Here is a 26,188-nt window from a genome sequence, read left to right on the forward strand (position 1 = left end):
TATTTCTCTGTTTTTTTCCTCACTATAGGAGGGTTGCCGTTCACACTTGTGATAATGGCTGCATCCTCTTCTCCCTCTTCTTCTTGACTCTCAGATTCTGATGAAGTCTCCCCTCACTGCTTTAACATTTGTTTCGTGTTTGCTTCCTGGGTAGCATCATCTACCTCTATGTCAATTTTAACATTAGTATTTACTGCTTTCAAGCCTTCAATTAGCACCTTCTGGAGGATTTCAGCTTTAACCCCTAGATTTTTTTCTTTTGGGTCCTACCTTTAATCAAAAGTTCATTCTCATTTTCTTGTAAAGGATCACAAGTACTCTGAATTACGGTTGACCAGGCTCTAGCTAAAGCCTTATTTGGTGGGGGCTCCTTCTTCCCAATCTCCCTAGGCAGGAGGCATGCATGGATAATTCTCATCACAACCTCTGCAAGGCTGCATAGGGAGGTTCCCAGTTCTGGGCTGCAATGTGCTTATCACCCCTATTCCTCATAGCGGCCTCTCTCTCTGCCCTTACTCATCTCACTCCTGCGGCTCTTCGAACTTCCCCTTCATGCTAGAAAGTGTCACACAGGTTTGAGTGGTGTGGGCTTAGTAGAGGGCCTCTATGAGGCTACACTTTATCTGGGCCTGGTGCTGACATTTTTATTTTTAGTTAGTTTTATTTTAAAAGCTGTGTATTCCTCACCGGGTGTCGGGATGAAAGCTGGGTACTTCCAGCTGCTCGACAATCCCCCGAGGGACAACCGCGTGGCAGACAGCATTGCTGGTCCCCCTGGTGAGTCTGAGAGAGGGCTCTTACTTGGGGATTCTGAAAGAGCCCCTCTCTCCCCTGAGTGATGCTTGAAGAAGGCAGCAGCAGATGTAGATCACACAAGTATCATAAAAGTAATACTTTATAACATACACTTTGTAAAACTCAAATGTTAGAATCCACAGCAAAAAAGCTATCTGAAATGATTAAATTCACACTATGTTCAAAATATATCATCAGTCACGTCAGGCTTGAAAATATATATCATGTTAGCTGATATTATTTTAAGAGAGTTTCATGCAGAATATTTAAATGACATTCTCTTAACACCAGGATTAATGAAATTGTTATTCTGTGATCATAATGCATTCAGAAATCACATGCAGTCATATTTATGACCACAAATACGGGGATAAATATGCAAGGCGGAAAGGATTGGGAGCTTCACACTTCTTGTTCATGCCAATCAGATAAACAAGACTGCAAACACACAGATTGCCAAAAGTGGACCTCATGTGAACGATTCTGTACAGCCATGGCTTCGTGCACCTTCATAAAATGTTTTGTGCTTACCTTGAACATCCTGTGAACTGACCTGGCCCCCTCTGCTTCAATTTTCTTAGCTTCATCTCCAAAATGTGTAAAGTAGTGCCAATGTGCCACTTCATTAAAACAACAACAATAAAACAGCACAACAAAGCATATTCACGCCCAGTTTCATAGCCTTAGGCCTTCTAACCGGCAAGGTACACTGTGAACTGAGCCCTATGCAGCCTGACAGGCTGAGTCTGTGAGTCTGAGCTAAGGGCACATAAAACCCTGAAATGTACACAAATTGCTGGCATGTATTTGCAGGGCTCAGATCCCACAGGAGTGGAGCAAAAACTGTGTGTAAAAAGACAACCAACTAAGAGGCTTATCCGAGGTGTAAAAGGAAGAATCTTGTTTTTCATCGAGGTGCATATATTTGCAAATTCTTTTACATATGTATAAATCTTACTTGTATTTACAGATTTGTTTACCCATTTACAGATCTCAGTACATGTTCACAGATTTGTGTACACATTTACAAATCCCATTATATATTTACACAACTTAGTACACTTGTAAGTCTCAGTGCACATTTGCAAATTCCTTAATGCCTTCACAAATGCATAGTTGCAGATCTCTTTATATGTTTACAACATATAAAGTTCACAACTCCACACATTTGTAAATATGCACCAAATTTAGCCTCATATTGTCCACTGCAAAACATTTTCCCTGCCTTACACCAAAGAGTAGCAGCAGAAGCAGCCGTTTTGTGTTGCGTTATGTTATATTGTGCTGTATATGAACACACTGGGCTGGCTGAATGACGCGGCAGTGGGAGGTGCAATTAAAGGGCGGTCTCAACTGAGAGCGCATAACAGTGGAGTGGAGCGGGATCCAAACAGCACATCTCCACACCGCCGTGCCTGCTCAGCTCAGCCTCCTCCCCCGGCTGACATCGCAGAAAAGCCGCAGCAGCGGAGGAGCATGCTGTCGCTCCAGCTGTGTCGTTAACAACTCATACACACCTTGAACCTCCGGCTGGAACCTCAAGCTGTAGAAGGAGAATTTTAAAAACATTTTTATCGGTAAGTTTTCATTTTGTCTTTGTATTAGAGTGCAAATGAAATGCAACATTCAAACTGTTAAGGAAAACAAAGCGTTTATTGTGGCTAAAATAACAGTATAACCCGAAAATAGGTCAACATTACAATTCAGTCAGCCTACTAATGTTCTGGTTTTTAAAGAAATATTTCAGCCTATAAAGACATAACAGAGCTGAAGGCTTTTGATTTGCAGGAAGGATTGTGCAACAGGTGTATGTCATTTAGCTCTTTAATGGTTTGACTCTGTCATTATCTATTAGCCCAGAGATATAGTGAGGCAGGAACGCACCGGAACTTTATTTGTCCAAGAGAGGAAAAAGAATCATTTTAACAGCCCTATTTGCATAATCTGGTTGAAATTCATAACGTTGCATTGTTGTGAGCACTTGAAAATCCAATCATCAGTAAAGTTTATGTCCGGTAAATGATATTAAAATTGAAGGTGTAGTTCATTCACGACACGCACTCAAACAATGCGCGCTCCAATCCGCAAGTGTTTGTGTGTTTTGTCCAGTCACATAACGTGGATGGTTCACAGCGACACAGTTTAGTGCCGACTACAGACTCCGTTTACAAAAGTGACAGAACAAACTCTGATCATCGAGATTGGAGACAGACTAGAGCGTGATCTCCAGGAGCGGCCGTGGAGACAAACACCAGATGTGACGCTCAGCAGCAGAAACAGACTTTACATTGAACTTCAGTGATGCTGGGATTTAAACAGACTGTTTTACCTGTGATTGATCAGCTGTAGGTCTGTACTGCTGGTTTATATGTAAACCAACATGAAGCAGGAGGAACTCTCTGAACATTTAATATGTTTTGGAGAAGGGTTAACACTGGAGCTGAGAGCATCTGTTTTCTTATAGCGTTAGGAGGAATTTGACTGGTCATAGCAGATATGAGGGGTATTTTGGGTGGGACATGTCCCCTGATTACTCCCTAGTAATAAGATTATCTATGGTCATAACATTCACCGGTGACAAATGGCTGCTAATTCATATTGTTGTTTGGCCACACCAGAAAATAAAGTCAGTTTAACTTTTGATCATGTGGACAATTACAGTTGCCGCCATAGGAAAAGTGTTTGCATGGCCCTTGAAACAAGCCACAGTTTAATTGTGCGCATGAGCATCATAGGTGGGCTCCAGTAGCTGGTTCTCAAATAGCACTACACCTCTGCTGACATTGTCAGTATGAGCACTGATTTTGTACGTTTTGCTAAATTATATTTAATGATAAACATGTTTTAAATGAAATGGTAATTATGTAAAGGGACAATACTGACATTTAATGCAGTAGAACAAAGATTTATAAACAGATAAACACTGCTTAATTAGCGCAGTCTGAATAAATATCATCACAGACACATTTAAAGAATCTGTAAACCTGACTGGCTTAGTAACGGTCTCACCACTTAATGATGTTGTTTAGGCCACTGAAGCCTTGGGTGGCATTTATTTGCATCACATAAAAGGTCTGTGAGGCAGTTGTGATTGGAGCTGACTGACCACAGCTGATCAAATCTCCATAAGCTTATGGAGATTGGATGGCAGTGGATGTGTCTCTGCAGAGCCCAGGTGCCTCTGGCTGCCCAACACTACTTCACCAAAGAAATCGATGATGAGGAGGTGGGCAAGATGACGTGCACAGGCATGGCTTATTGGATTATTCATCTGTTCTGCCATTTTAAATGTTACTCAAAAGGACCGGTGTGAAAAACACACCAAAATTCTGTGTGAAAATAGCAACATAAGTAAATGTCCTGCAATCGTTTTATCCTGTTAAAAGTACTAAACTAGTTGTTTTACTCATTAGCTGTAGATACCAGTTAAGTATTATAACTCTTTCAGAGTGTTGTATTGCATATAAATATGTAAGAAGCATTTTGATAGTCAATATAGTGAGGATTTTATCTCCTTTACATAACGTTGGGTGGTTTAATCAATAGAAATGTTACTTTTGTAGATTCATGAATCCAGTTACACTGGCCTGGACTGTCAGGGATTGTACATACTGTGTTTAAAGTTTCCAGGCCTCAATAGAGCTGCTGTCAAAGGGGAGACCTTGCAACCCTCTGTTCTTATCAATACCAAGGTATAAATAAGGATCATATTGTGAACTTGCTGCGAAATAAGGGGACAGCATACCAAGGTGAGTCGCCCCATCTCCCGTATGAACGGGGCGAGGCAGAATGGGAAGTTAGAGAGAGAGAAAGAGAGCTAGAGAGTAAATGAGGAGAGGGAGCTGCATCGGTGACAACTAAATCGGAGAATTAAAACTTTGTTTTGTAGTTGTTTTACTGTGGTTACATTCTACAGCACGAATAAGCAGCGCCATACCAGGGCACAGCCCAGTGGGCAGGATTTTGTGTGAATGCAGAGCAAAACGGAAGCTTCGGTCTGTTCTGCTCTGCACTTTGTTGGTGTAACCCTAACCTCAAACAGACACACACCTGAAATTGGATGCATGCAGCGAGCTTCTAATTTCGGATTTTCACTTATAAATGTATCAAACAAAATCCGATTACGGTACAGCCTGTTTGCTTTGTGTTCAAATTGGCTGTAAAGTACACAGCCAATCGGACGCCATGATAAGCATGTAGTACCAGGATCCTTGGAGCAGTGGTTTGCTGGCTTTTTTTAAGATCCATGTAATGGGGGCTTTAAAAGCCACATTGATGTTTGCCATGATATCTGTGTGAAAGGGGAATTTATGTTAACTTGAAGGACTCAACTTGGTTGTCTTGATGTAGTTCCTAGAATAAATATGGAGAAGAAAAGGCAAGCAGAAGTCTTCATAAATTTATGTCAAGGTTAAATACAAAAGAGATTATTGAGAACTGATATGTGCAAGGTTGTCAACATCTATTGAATCTCGTAAACAAAGGCATGGAAAGCGTGGAGGAGTTAGAGCTAAGCTAAAGCTAACACCACATCAGCTCTCATTACCCAGCATTTTCCTCACCAATGTGTAATAATTGGTGAACAAGAAATGGTGGACGAAATACAGCTTCACATCACCAACAGTAAGAGACTTGTGGACTGCAATATTATGATTTTCACAGAAACCTGGCTAAACCGCAGCATACACGACAGTGCTATAGAGCTAGCTAGGTGCTACACACTCGGGGCAGATAGAACGGCAGATGACTTCGGTAAGACCAGAGCCAGAGGACTGTGCATTTTTGTTAACAAAGCTTGGTCATCACTGAGAGACACTGCTCAGCTAACCTTGAATTTCTTATGGTTAAGTGTAGACCTTTTTGTCTGCCTAGGGAATACACTTCAACTATAATAATGGCAACCTATGTTGCTCTGGACGCTAATGCCAAGCTTGCTATGACTGAACTTCACGCGGCCATTAGCAAACAGACTGCACACCCAGAGGCTGCATTTATTGTTGCAGGTGATTTTATTCACTCCAACCTAAAGTCAGTGTTTCCTAAATTCCACCAGCATGTTTCCTGCCACACTAGAGGAAATACAACTCTGGACCATGTTTACACAAACATGGCTGCTTCATAAAAGGTGACCCCCCTTCCTCACTTAGGACAGTCAGATCACCTTTCTTTGTTCCTCATTACCAAGTACTCACCATTCATCCACCATGTGAATCCGTCATTGAGGATCATCAAAGTGTGGCCAGAAAGGACAGACTCTGTACTACAGGACAGGTTTCATCACATGGACTGAAGTATGTTTGCCCCTGAGCTACCTGTGACTCTTGAATACACATCAGCACCTACACTTCCTCTGTTCTGGACTACATTAACACACTACCACTGACAGTGTCACAAGCCAGAAACAGCTCACCACGTACCCAAATCAGAAGCCGTGGATGAACAAGGAGGTGTGGCTCCCGCCGAAAGGTATGTGGAAGGGCATCCAGGTCATCAGTGACTACAAGCCCGGCAACTCCACCCAACAACCACAGATGTCTCCTTTCTCAATGAGCTAAATGCCTTCTATGCTCATTTTGACCGGGACAACAAGGAGACAGCTATCAAGTTCAGATCAAATCCAGACCACCAGCCACTCACACTCACCTCTGGATCAATGTACACAAGGCTGCTGACCTTTATGGCATCCCTGGACATGAGCTCAGGACATGTGCAAGACAACTTGCTGGTGTCTTTATGGACATTTTTAACCTGTCCCTTGCCCAAGCCGTTGCGCTGACATGCTTCAAAGCCATCTTCATTGTGCCAGTGCCGAAACATTCCACCCCGACATGCCTGAATGACTACCGCCCTGTAGCACTCACACCCATTGTCATGAAGTGCTTTGAGCGCCTGGTCCTGGTAAAACTGATGAACTGTCCCTCACCCACATTGGACCCCCACCAATTTTCCTACCGCAGGAATAGGAGCACAGAGGATGTAGTCTCCATAGCACTGTACTCAGAAACCTGGACAATAACAATACTTAACCAAACTTGGCGACCTGGGCATCAGCACCTCCCCCTGCAACTGGATTCTGGACTTTCTGACCAGCAGGCCTCAGCATGTTGGGTCAGACAACACCCACTCCTCCAGCATCATCCTCAACACCGGCATACCACAGGGCTGTATGCTGAACCCACTCCTCTATTCCCTTTTCACCCACAACTGTGCATGGCTCCAACACCATCATCAAGTTTGCAGACGACACCGCGGAGATCGGCCTCATCAGCAACAACGATGAGTCAGTCTACAGAGATCGGCTTCATCAGCAACAACAATGAGTCAGCCTACAGGGGGGAGGTACAGCACCCGGCTGTATGGTGCGCTGACAATAACCTGCTCCTTAACGCCGACAAGACCAAGGAGCTCATTGCGGACTACAGGAGGGAGAAAGGAGGCACACATGACCCCATCCATATTAATGGGATGGTTGTTGAATGTGTCTCCAGTTCCAAATTCCTGGGGACCCACATCTTAGAGGATCTGCCCTGGACCACCAGTTCCCTGGTTAAGAATGCTCACCAGCACCTCTTCTTCCTGAGGACACTGAAGAAAAACCACTTTTCAGCCATCCTGGTGAACTTCTACTGCGGTGCCATCGAGAGCATCCTGACCAGCTGTATCACAGTCTGGTATGGAAACTGCTCAATCTCCGATTGCAAAGCACTGCAGCGGGTGGTGAAAACTGCCCAAGGCATCACAAGAACTGCACTTCCAGCCATTGAAGGCGTCCACAGGGAACGCCGTCTCCGACATGCTCGCAGCATTCGCAAATAGTTCTCTCACCCTGCTCACAAACTTTTTGACTTCCTACCCTCTGTGAGGCACTTCAGGAGCCTCCAGACCAAGACCAGTAAACTCAGGAACAAGTTCTTCCCTACAGTTGTCTCCTCCAAAACTTCTGTTACATGTAACACTAAAGTGATCTGTTAATATGAACACACTCACAGAATACTGCTGTTATTCATTTGCACACTGTACTGTTCATATGCAGATGCTGTATACTGTATTTATCTTTCCACTATTTACATCCATTGAACTGTTCACTCGTAACTTATCTTGTTATTTTGTAGTCCCTAGTAGGCTAGTGGTTAAAGCGCAGCGCTCTCACCGCTGCAACCCGGGTTCGAGTCAGGGTTGTGTCAGGAAGGGCATCCGGCATAAGACGCATGCCAATTGTCAACATACGAGTCGTCAGTGTGGCAATTTGCTGTGGCGACCCCTAAACGGGAAAAGCCAAAAGTGACTTATTTCATCCCGTTGCACTTGTGTTTTATAACTGTGCATTACTTGTAATTTAAATTCATAAAGTTGGTTGTATATTGTACATTACCTTACATAACTTACTGTAAATATCAATTGTACATATCTATCAGTAAATTTAGTTCTGACTGTATAGACTGTAGATACTGTGCACTCTGCACTGCTGTTATTGCACTTCTGGTTAGATGCTAAACTGTATTTCGTTGCCTTGTTACTTGTACATGTGTAATGACAAAGTTGAATCTAATCTAAAGTAGAGAGCACGCACGGAAATATTGTGCATGCCTATTTGACTTTTGCTGACTTCCAACACTGTAAAAGGTTATGTTCGTTTGGAGCTTTCGATGCAACATTTTTAAGAAATATGAGGGTCTGGTGTTTTGTAATGAGGAAAGAGCGGTGGGTTTCACTGCTCTTTGAACAACAATGGAGATTTATGGCACAAACACATAAGCTAATCCAGGTTGGAGACAACCAGACATTAAGTACCCCTTTTCAGTCCCCTGTTTTGCAATGACACAGGAATAAGTCCTGGACAGATGTTATGTCGGCTCTCGACGGGTGGCAAGAGTGGGGGGGATGAAAAGGAGGATCCAGGTACAGTGTTATGGCTGTTTTTAACAGCAGGAAGGTCTGATGACTGGAGTGTGGTTACACCATTGCACTTGAAAGCCGAGGATGTCTCCCAGGCTGGCTGGCACTAGTTCCTCGGTGAGGCAGCAGCAGAGTGGGGACCAGTTTATGTTGCAGGCCTAGAAACAGAGCTGGTTCTGAGGTAACAGAGAGGAGGAGCAATCAGGGATTAGTAATGGTTGAACTGTGGTTTGATTTCACAGAGAGATAGAGGTTCTGCCTAGAGTCTTTGATAACAGGTGAAGCTGGGTGGCAGCAGAATAGTCAGGCAGTGGGAACTGGAGAGATGCACACAGAGGTGTGCAGCCTGGAGAGCGCGAGACACTGATATGTGTCTACTGGTTGCTGTAGTCAGGTGAGGTGCAGGGGGGTGCGGCATGATGGTAGTGCCACAACAGAGGAGCGCTCGAGGTAGTCACAGCAGAGTAGATCAGAAAGAATAAACTTGAACAGTCTTGAGAAGCGATCTCGTGGAGGTAGTAGGTTGTCTTCTTAATGATGATGTAGTGACTGGAATGCGGCACTGTTCACAATGAAACAGCGCTGCACAAGTGTCAGGCTGGGGTTTAAGTAGTCACTGGTGCTCATTAGGGAATGAGCTCCAGCTGTGTGTCAAACCAGGGAGTCGGGCTCTGCAATTAATGGGAAAAGAGAGAGAGGGTGGAGAGCGAGAGAGAAAAATGGCTGCGAGCAAGCCTGACAACAGAAGGTAGAGACTCCAATTATTCTCTCTGCTCCTCTTACTACCCTCTGCAGATCTTTCTTGTCAGCTGCCTTACCGCCAAGATACCAAACCAAGGTGTGATATGTCAGTCCACTCCCTGCTCCACCTCGGTAGGATGTGGTAAGGATGCTGGTTGGACGTGAAATGCAGTCTCTGATAGGCTTGTTTAACAATCCCTCTGGTGTCCATGGACCAAGTTAGGTCATTGGTGATCTGTGTTTTGAGGAATCTTATGTTGTACACCCTCTCCACCTTGCAGCCTCCAATGCTGAGGGGTGTATAGACAGGTGTTAGTGCTCTCCATCTCCAATGTGCCAAACCAATGTTTATCCGGGTTTTGCCTCATTCTTTGCCGCACTCTTTCTGTGCTATAGAACACGGGCTCTTGGGTCTAATGGGTCCACTCCCATCCTGGGCTGTACCTGCACAGGGAGCCTCCACGGTCCGTCTTTGAAATGAGCCATACTGGTTTGAACAATGCATCTTATAACCACTTATCAGCGGGGATGTGGCAGAAGTGCAGTGTGGCGTTTACTTCTACCCCTCTCTGGGCAGTGTTGTTAAACACAAGGCCTGAAGATAACACGGTGGGGTGGGGGTTAGGATAGCAGGGAGAAAACACTTAGACAATTTATTTTTTTTTATCTGATTTATCCGAATTTGTGCAAAATCTTAGTTATGCAGCTTTAAACATGGCAACAGTGTACAAATAGACCTGATTACATTGTGTATATTAGGGATGCAACAAGTAATAAAAATAATCAGCAATGAATTTAATTATCAGTTAGTTGGGTTTAGTCACATAGCTGTGTGAGATGGCTGGGTCAGCAACTGGTGACTACGTCAGTGAGGCGTAGCACAACATTTGAAAAATGGCAGAAGTGGTGCATGGTTACAGTGGACAACTAGTTGTCTAAAGTTGGTCAGAAAGCAGACTGTCTGGTGCCAACTTAGCCCCAACTTAGCTGAGCCGGTGTGAGCATTCAACACTTGCTGACAGTTTTAATCCTGGACTGATGTTTCATAACACTTACCCAATTTCTGAAGGTATTTTCCGAATCCTCATAAACTCTTCTAATGATATGGAATCAAAAGCTGTCCACTTAAGGAAAAATGTGCATTTTCAGTTTTTCGAGGGATAGGCTTGTCTTCACTGAAAAGTTAATATGACCATGGGAAATGACATCTCCAGGTATGCCCACATCACCCCTGTCCTTTTGCTACACTGGTTGCCAGTACAGTTTAGCTTTGATTTTAAGATGCTATTTGTTTTTTAGGCTATGAATGGCCTCGCTCCGCCGTACCTGTCAGATCTGCTGTCTATCTATGCTCCATGCAGAGCTCTGCGCTTCTCAGAACATCAGTCCTTGGTTGTCCCATGGTCTCGATATAAAAATTGGGCAAACGCTGTTTTGCCGTGTATGGCCCCAGACTCTGGAATTCTCTACCCCTAGAGCTACGGTCCATAACCGAGTTAGTGGTTTTTAAGTCAACCTTAAAAACTCACCTCTTTAGACAGGCCTTTGGGGCAAGTAAAACAGATTAAACACCAAAGGGACATCTTTTAACTTATTGTCTCATGCTATTTGTATCTTGATATGGAAGTTTTTTTTTATTGTACTGTTTTGTAAATTTGTGTTTTATTCTTTTTAGGTTGTATTGTTTTAGCAATGCGTTCTATTTGCTACACATGTTCTATTGTGCAGCACTCTGTGCTCCTCGGAGTTGTAAAGTGCTATATAAATAAAGCTTTATTATTATTATTATTTTATTATTATCTTCTATCTCATTGCTGCTGACTGTCTAGCACAGTAGTCAGCTATGACGTATCATTTACACAGTCTGATGCGCTCTGTGAAAGTAGTAGTAGTATATATGAGTGGTTTAGCTGGTGGTGCTGTGTTCGACCTTTGATAAAATGTTTAAACTTGTCATGACTCACAAGCCATAAATTAAGGACCTGGTAATGACTAAGTCAAAAAATATGATTATTCAGGTTATGATTACAGATGTGCTTGTTTCACTGAATTGCACTGTGGTAGAACAAGTAATGGCATTCTGTCCTAAAGTAGAATAAGCAACACCACAAGGAAAAAATACTAAAGATTTTAAGTTAATGTACTGTAAAATAAATAAAAACTGGAAAATTGACTTCAGTATCAAAAGTAAAATTGATCAATTTTACTTTTTTCACAGTGTTATTACACCACTGATCCATGCATATAAACAGCATTTTGGGTCACATACTATACAGTACAACAGGGTTTACCATAACTGCCACAGTATTTAATATTTTATGACTTTATCTTTTGTTTGGTAGCTATTTTTCGTACCCTTTTTTGTCTTCATTTGAGAAATAACTATACAGTATTAACAAGTGGTGGAATAAGTAAATGCACTCATACCACAATGTAAAAGTGCTATTTAAATAATGTAAAACAAAATGTACCTAAAGAATCAAAAGGTAATATACTTGTCGTGTAGCAGAATAGTACCATATACTTGCTTTTTACCAACCTGTACAAATAAACAGCTGCAACATCAGCATCATTCTCATACTTGCATACTTTGAAAGATATTTACTAAGGGTTTGCAGCTCGTTTTTGGTCCTAAACAGTCAAATTGCATGTGCCCATATTTGCTAAGGAGTCACAATGGGGTTTTGTGGTGGAGAAACGGAAGAAATGCAACAGCACAGGGATTTGCCTGTTTCATGCAATATATTGTATATTTTAAGGTGTTCCTGTTCAGGGATGCAAACATCAGGGAGGAGAGAATAAAATTAAAAAAAATATGCTCTCAGCACCTGAAATTTATCAGGAGAAAGCAGGTGTAAAATTTGCAGCACGACTAACAGCTGCCACCCTGAGAGCAATCTGAGATCTTGATGATTTGATTGGCAAGAGACTATGTGAGTGCAATTCCGAAAGGAGTTTGTTGATATTTTCACATTAAAGTTTGTTCGTTGGAAACTTTAGACCTTCTTCTACACTTCCTCTCGGCTGTGTTGTAGTCAAGACTACCTAAACCGAGAGCAAGTCCAGACCAAGACCAGGGTATATCAAGACCAAGACCAGAGCAGTGCAGTTAAGCTGAGTTTGATAGTTTGCCTGTGTTTAGTGACACTAATGAAACTGTATAGGAATAAAGTTGACTTTTTCCCTATAGAATTGCCAACAATTATACTACAGCATTTGTAGTGTAGCTGCATTGGTTATATAGGAACATAATTTTTTAGAAGAAAGTGCCTTTTTATTGAAATGTGGATAAAGTTCTATTCAGGAGAGTATAAAAGAGTAATAGAGCCTGAGAGCGACTGTCTCTTTTCTATAGCATAGAGTTGACAACCTTGATTTAACAATGAACAAAATGTAGACATAATGCAATAACTGCCAGAGGAACAATGTCTCAAAAGGCCTGTAAGGTCTGAGCATGTAAGCAGAATGAAATGGTAGTTATTACTGTGACCCACACAGACGCTGGTTAATATGCAGGCACACACGGTGCCCAGGGGAAAAGCAGGGGCCGTACATGGACCGGTCACGAACCCAGCATGGCCATTTAAGGTGGCTGCATCTAGACATTATTGCACTATATATATAATCTGCAACAATGTGTCATATTTTGGTCCATTATCTTTTTTTAATGACATTTTTATACTTAAACATGTAAATCTATGTTGGTAGAAAGTTCTTGTTCATAAAGTAAAATAGAAATACATGAAGTAAAAGTACCCAAAAACTGTACTTATGTAAATTAACTTTCACCACCTGTGATAATAACTACAGTCATTGAATTTAATTAAAAGAATATATTTTTCATCAAAAATTAACTTAAACCTCTACGTTGGAGCACCAAGTATTTAGTGAGTGTGCAGCAGTGGTGGCTCAGTCAGCAGGTCTGCTGTGTGAGATGGTGAGGTGAGAGGAGTGGCCTGTGGGCTGTGTTCACCCTGTGAACAGGAACTTGGAGCTGGTCTGGTTTCTGTCCATCAGCGTCTGCCGCAGACAAAGATACATTATTGTCTTTTGTTATTCCTGCTTATCAAAATCTGATTTAACAGCTCACAGGTATTTCTCTGGCTGAATGCTGTCATTATGTTTCACTGCCTTCAACAGCCCAGGGCATGTTTCTGGGAACGGGAAACACCCACACACACACAGTTTATTCTCTGTCTGACTCTTGAGTGTGTGTGTGTGTGTGTGTGTGTGTGTGTGTGTGTTAATGCTGCCAATTGTTTAGTGTACACCTTCACTGACAAATTTGCCACACACATACAATACATACCCTTGTGTCTTAATGTCATAGATGTTTTTTTGACTACTCATTTCATACCAAATATGAAATAAACAAAACCTCAGAATGATTTGGTTAAAGTAAAATTATAAGGATACAATTGTTAATGAGATTAAAAAACAAAAATTAACATTTGATTTTTTTCACTTATTTTTCCTTCTGACTTTGATGCAGGAAATTGGAATTTGCATTCTATTACTGACAGTGGCCTTTATTTCCTGAAACAGGGCACAGCAATAAACTTAAGTGTAGATTTCAGCTGAAAGGCCCATATGGGCATGTTCAAAAATGTTTTGCAAATTTGGCATATTTTATATGCAGTCAAACATTACCAGGCAAACTGTGGGAGAAAGGTGGCATACATTATTAGACCGGGTGGCCTCAGGGCTGACTTTTGTTATGAGCTCCTCTCATCCCCCTCAAAAGCACAGTGGAAACCTGACATTGACCTCATTTGCCTAGACAGCAACCAAAAGCAGGCAGCAGCTGTACAGGGAGGTTACAAAAAGCTGCTGTCAATATGCACAGTATAGGACCTTTCCACTACCCGTCACAGCCTGTACTAGAAGTCCAAAGCACTATTATCCTGTTAGATTCAGTCAGTTTCATAAAATATCACCACATCAAACTTCAGCTTGTACTCGATGTCCAATAGTTGCTGTTTTAATGGTGTTCTTTTACTTGACAGGGAGCGAGAGAGAAAATGTTATACAGGCTAGGTGATCTGTGTTTATGGTTTAAGTTACAATAGTAGTCAAATATTTTACATGAATGTTTAGACTAGCTACATTTCCCATGTAAACCTGTCATATCAGTTGACTGCTCTATATTGGCTGGCGAGACTTGATTTGATATGAAGTTAGTTAAATTCAACATATCAGCTAGACAGCACTCAGAATGCAGCCCCCTGTCAAGGGGTAACTCAGTTTCCCCATAGTGCCATAAAAGCAGTATTTCCATCAGGGTTTTACCCTCATAATATGACTGCTTGACCATGAAAACCTACTGATGACATTTGGAATGATGCTGATATCATGATTCAGTGAGCGGGCTGCAGGCAAAGTGGTGAAGACGTCACATTTCTGTAGGCTGTGTGCTGTTTGATTAAATTGTTCAGGGGTGCCACTCATGAGGTTCCGACAGTGTAAATGCAGCGATAATATGCAGCTGAACCCCGGCGTCCTCGCCAACAGACTGCTCTGCTGATAGAGCTAGCTCTGTCCACTAACGAGAGAGACCGAATCAGGGCAAAGTAGGGCGGCCCACATCAAGCTGTGAAATCGGGTGACACGGGGTGCCACTCATGAGGTTCCGACAGTGTAAATGCAGCGATAATATGCAGCTGAACCCCGGCGTCCTCGCCAACAGACTGCTCTGCTGATAGAGCTAGCTCTGTCCACTAACGAGTACCCACAACTCCACCGATGTCCGAGCAAATGTCTAATTTGGTATTAACTGGGGTGACTGACCACATGTTTTCAATCTCAGTGGTTTGTTGCATGAAAAAAATGTCAGGGCTTAATAAAACACAGTACCAGTCCTACAGATGAAAATGATAACAGTTTTGAGACTGGCTCAAAATCTGTGCCATCAGGCTCTCGCCCGTCCATCACTACACAGAGTAGAGCTTTCCCCAGATGTGGGCTGTCGCCTCGCTGGGCTGCTACAACCAACGTCTCGCACAGTGGGATGTACGAGTGACAGTACTCGCTGAATGCTTCCAGTGTCAATGAACGGGCAGTTGTCACTCACCCAGGGATTTTGTCTCCTATGTGCTTGGAGCGCTCAGCAGTGCAGCTGCTGGCTTTGGCCACAAGGGGGCTCACATATAGTCAAAAGCAGGGGTGCCCAATACGTCGATTGCGGTCGACCGGTAGATCGCGAAGGCAGTGTCCGTAGATTGTGTGCCATTCAAAAATAATTTAAACATATACGGCGTAAAACACGTGCCAAATGTTAACATGCGAATGGTCCGTGTGACGATTCGCTATGGCGACCCCTAGTGGGAAAAGCAGAAAGTGCCAATCATTCATATACAGCCTATCACCCATCCTCCCTATGGCATTTGCTACTTGATTGACATGCAGGGCAGCCAGTCTGAGATCTCGTCTTTTCTGACACACGAGTCACCAAACATGCACAGTCAACAGCATGAGCTACTGCAAAACTCCAGTGAGCGAACTAACTTGTCAGCCTTCGAATTAATGTCTACTAGAGGGTATAAAATGAGTGGGGGAGCCAAATCAAGTAAGAAACCGAAAACGTACCGAAAACATTCCATGTGGAATGGGAGGAGGACTTTTTTTCGCAACATTATATTTGAAATGCGATTGCTTGATCTACCAGTCTACCATCACTATTCCGAAGAAGGGAAATGTGGAGCGGCACTTTCAGACTGTTCATAAAAACTACAACACTCATTCATACATTTATTTTGTGTGTGTATGTGCGCGCGTGCGTAGGTCGATCATTTTGACTTCGTCATTTGAAAAGTAGCTCGGAAGGCGAAAAAGTGTGTGCACCCCTGGTCAAAGGCCTCTCTAGCACTCACAGTGGTTAATTACCGTTTAAAATATTCCTGTATCCAAATTATGAAAAGGATCAGCACCAAAATCTAACCAATTGCTCCATGAGCCAAACCCTACCTCTCCAAAAATGTCGTCAAAATCTGTTCATTACTTTTCTCTTTACAAATCAAACAAATGCCAGTAAAACATAAGCCACACCTTTAGCAGAGGTAACCAGGAGTCAAATACATTGGGGCAGGAAAGAAACACAAGACATACTGCAAGTTTTCATGGTTGATCTGTTAGATATTTAGGCTGCTACAGCTTCTGTACAGACGTTATTTTAAGAATCTTCACATCTTACTTACCCCAATATTCAGTTAAAATTTATTCAGTTCAGTTTTATTAATATAGCACCAAATCACAACAAAAATACCCCCCTTAAGCAAGCACCTGGCGACAGCTTGGGAGGAAAAGCTCCCGCCAAGTGCATTCTGAAGGGGGATTTGTTGGGTTTTTCCTCAACAATAATAATAATAATAGTAAGGTCTATAACTTATTTTGTAAATTGTCCTGAGATGACTTTTGTTGTGATTTAGCGCTATACAAATAAAACTGAATCGAATTGAATTGATCCCCGAGGGTAAACGGTAGCCACAGACTAACAAACTAGGGCTAACAGCTAGCACCACTGGATCTACCCAACTGTGACTTTGGTACATGAATAAAGGACAGAGCCCTGCTACCATGTGCAACAGCAGATGATGGGAGAAGTGTGGAGGGAGAACAACTTTAGTACAACAGCTCAGTAGAACAAGCTTGAACGAAATCTCCTACCCGCAGCAGCAAATATGGGGAAGTGTCAAGGGAGAGTGAGCCTGTACGAGTAGTGAGACCAGCATCAGGAGAGCAAGTTTGAACAACTTTGGACGAGTTGTACTAAAAATAATGTGGTGAACTGTTCCAGCAGCAGCAATGGCAGCACGAACAGTTGTGATAAGTCCCTAGGGGAGACTGTGAGTCTCCTGCTGCACTGCTTAAAGCTAAACTTTGTCACACAGAACTCAGGTGTTTTTAACACTATTTATGATTTAAATGCTTCAATCCAGTGTATATAACTGGTATTTAGTTAGGCATCATATAAAAGGTGAAAAAGGAGAATGGGAAAGCTTTTGTCAGCATCGGATATTTGTGCACAACATATTGCTATTTCCTGGTGTCAGTACGTACCAGCATGATCTCAGTTCATATCAAACCTGCTAAATATACTTGTGTATGTATGTATGTATGTATGTATGTATGTATGTACGTACAGCACTATGATCATGGCGGACCAGAACGACCTATAGGTCGAGTGAGGATCGAAGTCTGAGGCACAATAAAATAAAGGAATTGTTAGGATTTGGGTTACTTCCTGTATTTCCTGTTCCATATCTTCTCAAATTTTTTTTTAGTGGACTGAGCTCAGGGCTTTGTGGTGACCATTCCAATACCTTGACTTTGTTGTCCTGAAGCCATGTTGCCACAAATTTCGAAGTCTGCTTGGGGTCATTGTCTATTTAGAAGATCCATTTGTGATCAAGCTTTAACTTCCTGGCTCATGTCTTGAGATGTTGCTTCAGTTGATACACATCATCTTCCTTCATCATGATGCCATCTATTTTGTGGAGTGCCCCAGTCCCTCCTGCAGCAAAGTGCCCCCACAGCATGACGCTGGCAGTGGAATAGAAGAGCATTCAGTATAACACGCTGTATAGAACACAACATTTTCCCCTTTTGTAGAATCACAATCTGCCAGGTGTGTCGGACACACAAGGAATTTGACTCTGGTACATCAGCTCTCAATGTGCATGTACATATCCCCATGCAAGGGGCAAGTAAACAGTAAATCAGCATAAGGCTGTGTAACAAAATAAGCAGTATTAACAAGCAACAAACGGTGCAAACAATGCAAAATAAGCAGTATAAACAGGCAGTAAACAATGCAGTCAGACAAAGGAATGCTCATTGAAATGAGATAAATAGGAATAAAAATGGAGTACTTGGAAATAGACCTGTATGGATCTATATAATGTATATTTACAGGTGTTGCACTAAGCGTTATTGTCCAGTCATACTGTCGTGGGTCAAGTGTTCATCAGAGTGACGGCCCAGGGGAAGAAACTGTCCTTGTGCCTGGTTGTCTTGGTGCACAGTGACCTGTAACGCCGTCCAGAGGGGAGGAGTTCAAACAGATTGCATTTCTGTACCTTCAGAGCAGTTGAATGTGAATTGGTACATCAACAAGTACAGGTTGACTGGTCCATGTTACTCAGATTACATAGTCTTTTAACCAGGCAGACTGATGTGTCAGTTTGTTCTCTGTCTGTATCCTGCAAGATGGCCACAGGATCTATGAATGTAGCCAGACGAAATGCCTTCCACCTTTTGCTGTCACTTAGTACATAACTTTCAGGACCAACTTTCTTCTGCACTGTGACAGGATCAGTGAATTTTTTTCTAGCTGATACAGCATGGCCTGTAGCGTCTTTTCATGTGCAGCAACATCAGATCCATCGATTATGATAAGGTCAAAGTAGTTCTGGTCTCCTGGCAGGCCAGGATGAGTGACATTTCCTTTTGAAAGGCAGCTTGTGCAGAAGCTAGTCCATAAGGCACTCAGCAGAATCTCAACAGTCCCTCATGCATAATAAAAGCAGTTAAATCTCTGCTATCCTCATGCAAGGGCACCTGATGTTTTGCACTGATGGTTTGTCAGTAGTGTAAAAAATCAGCAGCACCTTTTAGAGTTGTGAGTAGCTCATCCATATGAGGCAGAGGAAAGAAATCCAAAGTTACAGTACTGCCTTACTATATACCCACTTTTTCTTGTGTGTGGCAACAGGATGATGCATCTGTCAGCTCAATCACCCCGACTTTGAGCAGGCGATCTAGTTCTTGTGAAACAGCTTGTTTGATGGAGAAGGGCAACCTGCAGCGTTTCTGTAATACTGGTGTCAGTGAAGGATTTACTTTGATGCATGAAATTCTTGGCACAGTGTATGAGAGAATACTTGGTTAGAGCAGGTGTAGTAGTAGTAGTAGTATATAGCATCAGTGTGACTGAAGAAATAGCATAAGCTTCAGCAGGCGGTTTCACTTTGTTGTCCTCGGTGCATACATGCAAAGCAGCTATCAAATCCTTCTCCATGAGTGCAGTTCCTTTTTTTCACCACAAAGAACCTTGTTGGAACAGTTGGAGAAGCACAACATTCATGGACAAATACCCATGTACAGGGATGTGAGCCTTTTGAATGCGTCACAAGCCTGGCTGTGGATTTATTCAGTGCTATGTTGCTGAAGTGGAGCATGTAACTAGACCGAGGCAGGAGTGAGACTGATGTGCCCGAATCAACAACTAGCTCCACTGAACTGTTTGCAGGTCTGAAGCAGAACTGTCTGCTACATATTATCTGAAGCAGTTAATGCATCTGACACATGGAGAATAGTTAGTTCAGACAAATAAACTTCATGTACTACACATGGCAGAGTCACTTGAACAGCACATTCTTGCAAACTGTCCAGTCTTTTTGCAATGTCTACAAATTGCTTTAGCAGCAGGACGGTTTGGGGCATTAACAAGTCAAGTTTTGTTTTGTCTGTAGCAGACTCCATTTGGGTGGCAATCGTGACAGCTTTATCCTGAGTGAGGTCCTGTTCCACCAGTAATCGTTCTCCCATTCTTGTTCTGTGTGCGTTTTCGATCAGCTAGAGCAGTTAGGTAGTGCAGTGTAGACTCCCGTGGTCCTTGAGTTTGTTTACAAAAATTGTGTCATTCCACAACATCATTTACTTTTGGCACCAAGCAAGATCTTAAAGCAGCAACAGCAGAGTCAAAAGTTATACTTGTATTAGGCAGGAAATGAAACTGTCTCTGTCCTTTGGTCCCCAGTCAGTGAGGTGGAACTGCTCTCTTTCTAGAATCTGGCCAGGTTTCTCCAGTAGCATCAATAAGTAGTTAATGAAAATCTTCAGCCATGTGTCAAAATGCATAGGTAGCTACCAGGGAATTGACAAAAAAAAAAGTCAGGAAAGGCACATTTTCAGTGGCCATCTCACCAAAATTTAACCGTAGGCTGCATGGGAAACACTCACTGAAAATTTGTTGCAGTGAATGGCCAGTAAGTAGTCGAAGATTAGCTCAGATTAACTACATTTAATGTGATCAGTAACATGGAAGCCAGGCAGTACAAACAGAAAGAACCATATACCTACAACCCCACAGGATATACCCCAGCAGCAATAGCAATAGTAATAGTGGTAGTAGTGTAGAACAACGCACAGTATAACACACTATATAGAACACAACAATAGAAAGAGTACTTTGACATCAGTAAAGTATTAGCACATGATTTGTAGCAGATTTATAAGCAATAATGCACAGCGGAGTGTGTATTGCATGCACTGCACTGTGCTGTAGTAAACAAGTTATTTTCCGTTTTTACAAAATCAATATTTAATAAATATAATATTCGTTTTGTGTTTTTTTTTTTCTTTTTTTGTTTGTTTTTTTAACCACAAGCACAAGAGTCTTGTTTTATTGGCCGATATAACATCAATATACAAAATGCAATGCTGCACTGTACACTATACAGTGGAGGTCTGGTGGATAGTCCAAACATGCCGTACAGTATATTAAGGTGCAGTAAAGTTTGGTTATTAAATGATTGTCAGAGTAGGAGATCCAACTCCTAACATGGAGGTGGTTTATTGTAGACTGTGATGGCTGTTGGCAGGAAAGACTTTGTGTAGTGATCTTTGTCACAGCAGAGCTGGGGTAGTGTATTACTAAAAGTGCTCCACTGTTTGACCAGTAGGTCATGAAGGGAATGTGAGGCGTTCTCCATCATGTTCAACAGTTTGTGAAGCATCCAACTGTCTACAGCCAATTCAGCAAACAAAATAAAAACTGTGTCATGTGCTCACATGCCATGTGCACAGCTGTTGTGAGTATTGTGGTTTGGAGTTTAAGACTGAATATAAATGGAAGGAAAAATTAGCTTTTCAAATTACAAATATTGGTAAGGAAATCTAACCTGCAGCAATTACAAGATTTTTTTTTTTTTTCCAGTAGAGATCTTGTGGTCATTTTAGTTGCTATATTTACTTATTATAAAAAAAATAAAAAAAAATGTTCTCTGTTTCTACCTGAAGGCCTGCTGGAGTTTATGTATCAGTCATGGGCAGCAAGACTCTGCCAGTTCCTGTTCCCTTTCAACCATCCAACCAGTTGGCCAACTACTCCCTCCTCCAGAGCTCCACTGGCCTCCAGCTGCCAACGGATAATTTACAGAACATCTACAGCTTCAGTGCTCTACATGCCATCCACCTCCACCAGTGGACCCTTGGCTACCCGACTTTGGCTGTGCCCCGTTGCCCCGTCGTCTCCAAGCTGCCCATACATTTCTCCTCCATGGCCTCCATCCCCATATTGCCTCACCTCCTGCAGCCCAAGCAGGCCTCAGCGGGGCTGCTGCAGAGCTCCAAGATCAAGCCCCGCTTTGACTTTGCCAATCTGGCAGCAGCAGCCACCCAGGACAGTCATCTGAAGGCAGAGGACCTGAGCATAACGGGTGTTGCTGCAGCAGCACAGGCTTCATCTCCCCACCTGGTGTCAGCTGGCCTGGGATGCCTCCTGGATGTGCCCAAAGTCCCCTTACCCGAGCGCAAGCCCAGCCGTGGCCGAGTGCCCTCCAAGACCAAGAAAGAATTCATCTGCAAATTCTGTGGCCGCCATTTTACCAAATCCTACAACCTTTTAATCCATGAGAGGACACACACAGATGAGAGGCCATATACCTGTGATATCTGCCACAAGGCCTTCAGAAGACAGGACCACCTCAGAGACCACAGGTGAGAGCTTAGCTTTATCAGAATTTATAAAGTCCAAGTCTTCAACTATTTATAACATTTTTTTATGTGAATGCAACACTATGGCTGCCATCAATGCGAAACTGTACAAAAGTATAGACAAACATTTGTACAATTAACTGTATCTCATCCGTCTCTATAATTTACCAGAAAATCTTGTTACATATGGCATTGTGCCTTTTAGCCATATTTGGATGACATTTTGCACAAATTAATCCATTCAAAGCATACTTCATATCTTGTAACCAGCCATAACTGGGTGGCAGAGCCTCTGGTCCAAACAGACAGTGGAGGGAGATGGGGGTGAGGAGAACAGCCAGTGGGCTGTGTGTAAATATAGTGGAGCCTGTCTTTACCCCTCTGTTCTCACAGCTTTTCTAAACTGGTTTAGTTTAACTTAGTATTATAATGTTTGCACCACTGTGGACAATAAATTTAAGGGTGACAAATTGCGTCCCATATTATTTCAATAAGGCCAGAGTCTGTGCACCTTACTGATCCAATATGGGACAACGGCAAAAGAGTGTATCGAATCTGATGACTGCATATTATAAGGGAAGGGTGGCAACTGTGTTTTGTTTTTTAAAGCTGTAAGAAATTTGTGGTGTTGACTCGCATTGTCACTACCTTAGCCAGACAGGTTCAGCACATTCATGCCGTGCATCCTATGGTCTAAAACCAATATAGGTCCAGAGGACCGGCGTAGCCTACTGTTTAGCTTTGATACCAATATTAGTGTTGCTTCTTGGTAATTTGGTTTTGTTGACTTCTCTGGCTATTCTAGTGCAGATAGCAGCACTGAAATTAAACTTACCAGTGTGTCTTTCTTATTTCACTCACCCAATTACTCTGCAGCTTGAAGCCTGCTGAGCATGGGATGAGGGTGCAGGAATGTCACTGGGGTTGTTTCAAATCCTTGGAGTTTAAAACCAGGTTTTAATGGCAGTTGAAATCACTGCTTTAGCAATTTGAAAATTGCGTTCTGTTGAATCGCAATTTTGATGTGAAAGCAATTCATCAGTCAGCCCTACTGCCAAAAATGATTGTTTGGGACATCTGCAGGGTATTTGCTGCTTTCATATGTTCCTTTGGGCACTTATTTTAACTGCATGCCTGATCTGTGATTCTCAAACACCAGTTGCATATCACCTCTGGCCACATACTGATGGCTAGTTTTTCTTATTTGAAAATAATTCAATTTATTTTAGTGCTGGGCAATGACTAAAATCCCAAATTGCGATTAACTGCATGATTTTCTGTGATTAATCGTGATTAACTGCATTGTTATGAGCGGCATGCAATAATGAATTCTAAAGTAGTGTATTGTGCACTGTTATTTTAAAAGTACTGCTATATGAACAAAAGTGCAATAACATTTGGTTTGCAAATACTTTAAACAAATAAGGTGCTTTTTAACAGCAGTATTCCCCTTACACAGTAGCAGTTAAAATATTTCTTGTAAATATCAACTTAAACATTAATGTAATCAAATCAAATATAAAACCAAAGCTATTTGCCACTGCCAGAGCATTAACGTTTTATCTAGTTTTGTTATAGAGAAACAAGTTACCCTCAGAGTACAGAGCCACAATCATAACATTATAACAGGCACCTTCCGAGCAACAGCAAGTTAACATTTATAAATGTTTTCTTTTTTTTTTCTGAACAGATACCAGCAGAAACATTTTTCTTTTATCAGGGAGCAGCATAAACAGTCAGTGTTCACCACCAAGTGTCCCTGTTAGAGTGAGGTGAAGCACAAAAAAAGTACACAGCTGGGATTTACTGTGCAGGGGACTTTTTAGTCTGTGAAGTTCATGTTTGTACTGAATTTTCTTTGGAGAATCTCAGTCAAAAAAAGAAAAAAAAAACTGATGCAGGTTGAGTAGTTACACAATGACAAAATTAACTGCATTTATCCATTCCTCTGATTTGACCTTTTCTTACTCCTCTGCACCAAGCCAGTCGCTCAGACACACAAGGTCATTTACATTTTCAGATGATAAAGAAACTCTCTTCTTCTGTACAATATGACCAGCAAGAGAAAACAACCTTTCACAGGGTACGGATGTTGCAGCTGTGGCCAAGTACGTCTGTGCAATGGAGGCCAGCCTGCTGTGTGATCCTGCATGTTTGGACCACCACTCTAACGGACAGACCTCTGTGCTGATGGTGGGCTCTGCTCTGTATCGACGCACACTGTTCTCATCTGAGTCTTCCTCTTGTTCAGAATCAGACTCTGATGAAGCAGCCAATAAGGCTAACTTTTTATTTGGTGGCTCTGATGGTGTTGCTTTCTTCCATGAGGGTTTCTGCTCTTCCTTCCCTTGTTCCTCACCCCTCTGAGCTCTGGGTATACACTTGAGGTCCTTGAATCTCGGGTCCAATGTGGTAGCAATCTTCAGATATGCAATGTCGGCATTTTCCTTGCATGTCTCCAGGTCTGTTCTGAATTTAGACTTGAATTTGACCATGTAGGCACTGAGGTCTCCATCACCCGTGAGAGATGGCAAAAAGCAGGCAGAACCACAGAGCATGAAACATATTTTTCTCCTCCCAGAAGTTCAGTCACATACCTGTAACAGAAAAAAATCAAACCCAATTCAGTCAAAATGTATTGCATTCACTTATATACACACAAAAAATGCCCTCTACATATTCATTCACACACATACAGAAACTCTATTTCTCTCTCGTATGCACTCAGACAGGACAGTGACGTAAAGTATACCTGCAGGGCTCCAGTAGCATTTCCAACCTCTGCAGTTTGTCCATTTCAGCTGTAGTTGGCATGACAATCTTGGTGGTGTGTGTGGTGAGGACATCCCTCAGTGGCTGTTCATTTCTGCAGACACTTTTTATCATGTCCAGAGCTGAATTCCATCTGGTTGGAATGTCTTGTATAAGTGACTCCTTCCTTTGTCCATGTTCAGTTTGTTGTCGTTCTAATTCTGCAGCACTTGCTGGATTGTGTTTAAAGTGGCCCACAACCTTTCTGCATTTGGCCAGGCCATTGTCAAATGCACGGTTCTGCAGAGAAGCTGTGAAAGAACAATGGAGACTGTGCGCGACACAGAGGACATGTTCAAAAGGCAGATGTCTCGCAGCAATGATCATGTTTCTTGCACTATTTGTGCTAAGTGTGCTGACTTTATTTGAAACTTCCACTGCTGTGCAACATGAATGAAATGCTCTGTGCATGTTTTTGCAGCAAAATGTCTCTTTTCTGTTTTCATTACATTTAGAGCATGTGAATGCAGCTCCCACTGTTCTTCAATATAATGCACTGTAACTCTAAGGTAATTACTGGACATTGCTGGGTAACCATAGTCTACAGTGAGAGCAACAGTTGGTGCATGTTGGTGCAGTACTGATCAACATCCCACCCCTCCTGTGACCCATGGTTTGTCTGTATGTGTATTCAGAGTCAGTGAGCAACGGACTTTCAAAATAATAATAATAGTAATAAACTGCGTTAATGCGTGATAAAATAATTGTTGGTGTTAAGTAATGCGTTAATGTGAAATAATGCATTATCTTGCCCAGCCCTCATGTATTTGTATAGCACCAATTCACAACAACAATGTTCTCAGGACACTTTACATAATCACACCTAGACCTTACACCATTATAAGGAAAACCCAACAAATCCCCCTTGAGCAGCACTTGGCAATAGAGGGAAGAAAAAAACTCCCTTTAATGGAAGAAACCCCTGACAGACCCCGGGTCTTGTTGGGCGGCCTTCTGCCTCGACCGGTTGGGGTGAGTAGATAGAGGAGAGAGAAAAGAAGAAAAGCAACAAGACACAACAGGTTGTTATGGTGCCATGCAATATCAGAAATCATAACATAACATGCTAATTACCCTCATACAGTATCCGCAAAATACACAGTTTCACAGTATAGTCAAAGTCAGTGTTTATTTGTCATATGCACAGTTAGGAAACATGTTTCCCTGTACAATGAAATTCTTACTTTGCCATCCACATGAATGCCACAAAATACAAATGAAATATAAAGTA

General features: G+C 42.3%; 1 protein-coding gene across 3 annotated transcripts in view; it reads left to right on the forward strand.

Moving 5' to 3' along the window:
• Positions 1–2,147: 2,147 nt before the first annotated feature.
• osr1 (odd-skipped related transcription factor 1) overlaps positions 2,148–26,188 on the forward strand; it is a 26,602-nt gene continuing 2,561 nt past the window's right edge. The window contains exons 1-3 of one of the 3 annotated variants that reach the window (XM_020599364.1): positions 2,148–2,372; positions 21,451–22,149; positions 25,125–26,121. In XM_020599364.1, the coding sequence (XP_020455020.1) occupies positions 21,476–22,149; positions 25,125–25,326 (876 nt within the window). In that variant the 5' untranslated portion in view covers positions 2,148–2,372; positions 21,451–21,475 and the 3' untranslated portion in view covers positions 25,327–26,121. Of the gene's footprint in view, positions 2,373–21,450; positions 22,150–24,228; positions 24,401–25,124; positions 26,122–26,188 lie in introns of those variants that run through there. The other 2 variants (XM_020599367.1, XM_020599366.1) reach the window with 2 other exon arrangements.

This window comes from Monopterus albus, unplaced genomic scaffold, assembly GCF_001952655.1.
Source record: "Monopterus albus unplaced genomic scaffold, M_albus_1.0 scaffold40.1, whole genome shotgun sequence".
NCBI classification, from domain to species: domain Eukaryota; kingdom Metazoa; phylum Chordata; class Actinopteri; order Synbranchiformes; family Synbranchidae; genus Monopterus; species Monopterus albus.